Source organism: Asterias rubens, chromosome 4, assembly GCF_902459465.1.
Source record: "Asterias rubens chromosome 4, eAstRub1.3, whole genome shotgun sequence".
NCBI lineage: Eukaryota > Metazoa > Echinodermata > Asteroidea > Forcipulatida > Asteriidae > Asterias > Asterias rubens.
Window position 1 is genome coordinate 11,592,984 of NC_047065.1, and position 6,754 is coordinate 11,599,737.

Below are 6,754 nucleotides of genomic sequence, written 5' to 3' on the forward strand. Positions count from 1 at the left end.
AATTTAGCTAGAACTTATACATGTAAAAATTATATATTTACATTTACAGTCCGTAGGGATTCATGCCTTGGCCAAATAAAAAACATTGATCTACAAAAGGAATCAGAACTCTTTAAATCCACCTGGAAATATAAATTGTTTTCTTCAAACATTAGAGTATAATGTTTCTGAACAATAAAATAATTTTGGAGTAATTAACAATTATATGTTAAAAAAAAAAAAAAGTTGTGTGGGGGTTGACTCGCCTACCCCTTTTGTGACGTCAATTGAGGCAGACTTTGCCTCTGAACATACACACCTACGTGTACATACATTCAAGTCCTAGTCGTGAGTTTGTACGTTTCCAAAACGTTTTTTTTTTCTTGCATTTGTCCGGCAATGTCAACCAAGTGTATTGCTGTTGGATGCAGCAAAACAACTAAAGAGAGGGTCAGTTTGCAAGTCTTTTAATAATAACCGTATTTATAACGCGCCTTTTGCCAAAGGATACAAAGCGCCAGGTATTATTACTGCAAGGAGTGGGGTGATTTTTTTTAGATATAAGACCTAATCCTTAAGCGCTATGTAATGGTTTACAAGGTGCTGTGGCGCAATATGCTGCCAAAATTTGAGGGCATGTTTTCAGCTTGCGCCAAACATCACTATATTGGGTTCAATTGGTCATCGGAGTCGGGAGAAAATAACGAGAAAACCCACCCTTGTTTCCGCACGTTTCGCTGTGTCATGACATGAGTCTAAAATACATCCGTAATTTTCGATATCGAGCATTGATATTGTTTTAATGTTTTCTCAAAAAGTAAAGCATTTTATGGAATAATGTTTCAAAAGAAGTCTTTCACCATTACCCTCTGTAAACTCTGTAATTTATTTGTAAATCTTTGAACTTTTTTTCTGTACCGAAAGTGTCCAATGCCTTTAAACAAGTTACCTTGAAGAAAGCTTGAGTTTATAATTAACAAGTAAATTATAAGCAGCTCTATACTAATGGGAGATTACGTGGGTGCCTAATGTACCGAATGGCTGGAAATTATGACGAATAAACAGGACACACCTGGAAGAAAGTTAATCAGACTAATTGATGTTATTTTGAGAGCATTGTCATAAAATAAACAATACGTTGTCCAGGGCGCCCGTCAATCAATATATATATATAATTATATGAACAATAAAAATGTAAAATTTAAATATTATGGAAACAAGCAATTTCAAATACCGGTATCTTAAGTTGAAGATTTGGCAATTATATTTTGAAGCATGGCAAAATAGTGGATGGGTAGTGTGTGTGTGGGGGGGGGGGACTATAAACATCAGCATTAAACTTTTAAACATTTAACTTAATTCAGCTATTGCGTTTCCCACCTTGGTTTACAGATACAGTTTTCTGGAATAGAAATTCATTCTTTAGAGAAAAAAAATCACAGAAAAAAAACGGTAACCGTCTCACTGTGATTTTCATAGGCAGTAAATTTCAAACCACCAGTTAACAATGGTGTCCTTATATTATAGTTAATCCTGGGGCCAATTTCATAGAGCTGCTTAAGCAAAAAAATTGCTGAAGCACGAAAACAGCTCGCTTATTGTACACATGTTACTGGCAAAAATTTCATGCCATATACATTGCTTGTGACTGGTATTTAGCTGTTGTTTACTTAGCATAACACTTGCGTGGAGTCTTGGCCGGTAGTCTGATTTTACTAAGCAGGAATTATTTTGCTTAAGCAAATTTTTGTGCTTAAGCAGCTCTATGAAATTGGGCCCTGTTTACTATACCATTAAAATATAATGCGATAGCAACTGCATTTTATTTTCGCCATTTTGATTCATATTTTGAAATCTCTTCACTAGATTTGTAAAAAAGTGTTTGAAGCTTTGCATGGTGTGGAGAATAATAGCAACTATAAATATAAATATTAATAGTAAACTTGCGGGTACAACCATGGGTAAAAGGTTTGTAGTTGGTATAGTTTGACTATGGAGGTGATCAACTAGATAGATAGATAGATAAAATGGTTTATTAAAAAACTGTCCTTGCAGCACAAAGGCTATACAATTTTACATAAATTTAAAATTTGAAATTAAATAGAAGGCAAATTAGTAATAAAAAAAATTTTTAAAAAATATGTGTATAGAAGTTTGTATAGAAGTTGTGATACACGAAGTGTAGGCCTTTGGACAATACTGTTTACTGAAAGTGCCCAATGGCTTTAAACGACGATGTGATAAAAGCGCCCAGAAGAGTTCAGTCAAATGTAATAGGCTGGGTTTTTGGGGGGCTGTAGAATGAGATCTTGCATTACTGAAAACCATTACTGGTGTAACTGACAGACTACGTCAATTCGGAGCAGACCACACTTTAGGCCGTGGACACTATTGGTAATTACTCAAAATAAGTATTGGCATCAAACCTTTCTTGGTGACGGGTAATGGGGAGAGGTTGATGGTATAAAACATTGTGAGAAACGGCTCCCTCTGAAGTGCCATAGTTTTCGAGAAAGAAGTAATTTTCCACGAACTTGATTTCGAGACCTCAGATTTAGAACTTGAGGTCTCGAAATCAACCATTTAAACGCACACAACTTCGTGTGACAAGTGTTATTTTTCTTTCATTATTATCTCGTAACTTCGATGACCGATTGAGCTCAAATTTTCACAGGTTTGTTATTTTATGCATATGTTGAGATACACCAACTGTAAAGGCTAGTCTTTGACAATTACCAAAAGTGTCCACTGTCTTTAAAGAAAGCTTTTAACATCGTTTTCGTCAGCCGTCTTTAACTTTGAGATAACGTATTAATTATGTGTTGTGTGCAATATCAGAAGATTAACACCACTACAGGAGATTGTTTGATATGTTTTAACAAGGATTTGTTTTTTGTGTGTATTTTGGTGATCTTTGCAAATAGAGGAACGGCCTCGTTCCCGTGTCTCTGCACTTATATTCAAGGTGACTGGTTAATTAATACGGGTATGATCAATAAATGACGAATGAATTCTTTTAGTGAAGCACCGTCTCCCAGAGGACTTAAAACACGTCTTAAATATTTTTAGGGGATTTGCTTCATTATGTCTGCCGCTAAAATAAGTCCGGAGGAGACAAACATTATATTAAGTATTTTAGGAGACAAACCTATTCACATTACGTATTTCATGCCGGGGTGTTGGGGGCATGCTGCACCGGAAATTTTGTGGTCCCCCCTCTCCATTATGGCAAGCTGTGTACATACCCTAAAATACCCATTGCGCAAGCGCTAACTGTTTAATGAGGTGCATGCTGGTCTAGCTGCTATAGGGATTCAAACTCGAGCGCTATAACTAGACCAGCATGCACCCCATTCAACGCCTACAGCTAGCGCACGTACCGAGTTATAAAATAATGCGATAAAGTATAATAATAATTATGCTTGTTCTTATAGCGCCCTCTGTTGAATCATCCTGACTTGCTTATTTGAATTCCCCACAAGGAGTGGTGGGGGGGGGGGACACACAGAATTTCAGGCAGACAAATTTGTTCTGTGACACCGGGAAAAGGCACACCTTGCGTTGGAACACCTCTTGTAAAACAATACATGGTGCTATCAGAATTAGGCCTCAAAACCCAAACGTAGTCCCACTATCTTGCAGGAAATAATATGTAACAGCGCCAGGAGCGTCACTGAGTGACGGACATGACGTGCGCTGAGTGACGGGCATGTGCGCTAAAGCAACAATTATTATAATTAATTATTTCAAGCTGACCTGTTAAACTACTTGCAAGACTCGTATTAATATGTTGTAATATAATTATTTTGTTTCTCTCATAGGCCTAACGAATTAAAAACAAAAAGGCCGTTTCAAAACGAGTATCAATCACTTACTTTTGCTTATGCCACGGATAATGCACACGTTACCTCTTATTTGCAGTCGTTTTGCATAATTATGGCTGATATACGTGCGACAATGCCGGTAGGAAGGAGATCTTGGCCCCCCCAAATAACCCCCAAAACACTACTTTATTCTGATAGCGCCCTCTGTTACAGTATCCTTACTCAACCAATGTTAATTTATAATAGATGTTAAATTTGCATCGGGGATAAAGAATATTAATTTTGGTTTTTACCCATACACCGATGTTAATTTCACAGACAGACGAACAAACTACTGGAGAAAGTGACTTTGAAATAGTGATTCTACTCGCACGAAATTATTAACAAAGCATCCATTCAGGCAAGTATATAGCAAACATAAGGTCCCCAATAATAAAAAAAAAAATTCCACCAGAAAAAAAACCATAATTTATAATAACCGCACAACGGCTCGAATTGGGTTTCATAGTCTGTACTTCCGCGAGGCAAATTTTTCGAAGAAAACCAATATAATGTTCATTAAAAGCTGCACATGATTGTGTCTGCTATTGATTGATGTCGACATGAAATAAACGCATATATAATAACTGTATGTTGCCAATGTGAGTTTGATTAAAGGCAGTGGACACTATTGGTAATTGTCAAATACTAGCCTTCACAGTTGGTGTATCTCAACATATGCATAAAATAACAAACCAGTGAAAATTTGAGCTCAATCGGTCATCAAAGTTGCGAGATAATAATGGAAGAAGAAAACACCCTTGTCACACGAAGTTGTGTGCGTTTAGATGGTTGATTTCGAGACCTCAAGTTCTAAACTTGAGGTCTCGAAATCAAATTCGTGGAAAATTACATCTTTCTCCAAAAACTATGGCACTTCAGAGGGAGCTGTTTATCACAATGTTTATACCACCAACCTCTCCCCATTACTTGTCACCAAGAAATGTTTTATGCTAATAATTATTTTGAGTAATTACCAATAGTGGCCACTGCCTTTAAAAGTGTATAAAGGTATTATATATGGCTGGTAAATACCTTTTAAAAATAAATGTTTAAAGGAGCGTTACAGAATTGGTAAGAAATGGTGGAGATCACAGATTAAAAAAAACTTACATGGTCTAATGATGATGAGTAGATAACATCCCTTGAACTATCTCTGTTTGAAATTCGTAATTGATGAGAAATAAATATTCTGGTTTCGCGTTTGGAGTTTATCGCTCAGTGAGCGTTTTATTCTTTTTTTTTGGCATCGATGCAATGCAAAATTTGTAATCGTTTTTTTTTCCTACAATATTCTCTCGTGACCCAGATAGCCGATCACTCACAAACTTCTACAGGTTTGTCAGTTTATGTATGGTGGATTACATAAAGCGCTTACACTGCCAGCAATTTTTTTGTTAGCAAAAACCAATGTTCCTTTAACTTTTGGGTGAAAGATTGTTCGAAGTTCATTTCACATACTATAGCCTACAACGGGTTGAGGTTGTTGTTGTTGTTGTTGTTGTTGTTGTTGTTGTTGTTGTTGTTGTTGTTGTTGTTGGTGTTGGTGTTGGTGTTGGTGTTGGTGTTGGTGTTGGTGTTGGTGTTGTTGTTGTTGTTGTTGTTGTTGTTGTTGTTGTTGTTGTTGTTGTTGTTGTTGTTGTTGTTGTTGGTGTTGGTGTTGGTGTTGGTGTTGGTGTTGGTGTTGGTGTTGGTGTTGGTGTTGGTGTTGGTGTTGGTGTTGGTGTTGTTGTTGTTGTTGTTGTTGTTGTTGTTGTTGTTGTTGTTGTTGTTGTTGTTGTTGTTGTTGTTGTTGTTGTTGTTGTTGTTGTTGTTGTTGTTGTTGTTGTTGTTGTTGTTGTTGTTGTTGTTGTTGTTGTTGTTGTTGTTGTTGTTGTTGTTGTTGTTGTTGTTGTTGTTGTTGTTGTTGTTGTTGTTGTGTTGTTGTTGTTGTTGTTGTTGTTGTTGTTGTTGTTGTGTTGTTGTTGTTGTTGTTGTTGTTGTTGTGTTGTTGTTGTTGTTGTTGTTGTTGTTGTTGTTGTTGTTGTTGTTGTTGTTGTTGTTGTTGTTGTTGTGTTGTTGTTGTTGTTGTTGTTGTTGTTGTTGTTGTTGTTGTTGTTGTTGTTGTTGTTGTTGTTGTTGTTGTTGTTGTTGTTGTTGTTGTTGTTGTTGTTGTTGTTGTTGTTGTTGTTGTTGTTGTGTTGTTGTTGTTGTTGTTGTTGTTGTTGTGTTGTTGTTGTTGTTGTTGTTGTTGTTGTTGTTGTTGTTGTTGTTGTTGTTGTTGTTGTTGTTGTTGTTGTTGTTGTTACAATTTGCCGTATTATTACGTTACGTTACAACGTAACCTTACGTTGAGTAAAAAATTTGACTTCACAAAATGGCATGCTGTAAAAGGAAAACTGTGCAAATGTGAGACATAATTATTTGTGTGGATCATTATATTCTACTTTTAAAACAACTTTGTAGTAATATACATTTCATTATACGAACGATTTCAAACGCTTTGTATAGGCCAACTCGCCCGATCTGAGGCAACCTTCCCTTTTACATTTTGCCTGCGAGAATGTCCAAATTGGTCTTCCTATTATCCTGAAATATATAGAGTGCTTAATCAAGTGAGGTTTAAACAATTTAAATACAGTGTACGATTCCTTAATTGTATCTAATTTTGTGTCAAACACCGTTTGGTCACATTTATAACAATTTGGGAAATTGTTGTTTAGGGCTTGCAACGGTGTCGAGTACAATGTCAAATTGCTCAGTTTACAATTGTGTGGTCCAAAGTGAATTCAACTGAGAAATAACTTTGTAAATTGGAAGATAACATTTTCAGCTGTATCTTGTTGCACATCATTTAAAAAAATACACATTTTATTTTCAAGTTGTACTGTTCACTTTAGTATGGTTAAGTGTAGATTCGTAAAATAATCTAC

The 6,754-nt window shown here is 35.9% G+C and overlaps 1 protein-coding gene across 1 annotated transcript; it reads right to left on the reverse strand.

Annotated features, from left to right (window-relative positions):
• Positions 1 to 5,811: 5,811 nt before the first annotated feature.
• LOC117288927 (ataxin-8-like) lies at positions 5,812 to 6,126 on the reverse strand (the record flags this gene model as incomplete). The annotated part of the gene is given in 3 exon segments (XM_033769801.1): positions 5,812 to 5,895; positions 5,898 to 6,022; positions 6,054 to 6,126. Coding segments are annotated over 3 exon segments (282 nt in total), but the record flags the coding sequence as incomplete, so codon positions are not given.
• Positions 6,127 to 6,754: the final 628 nt, after the last annotated feature.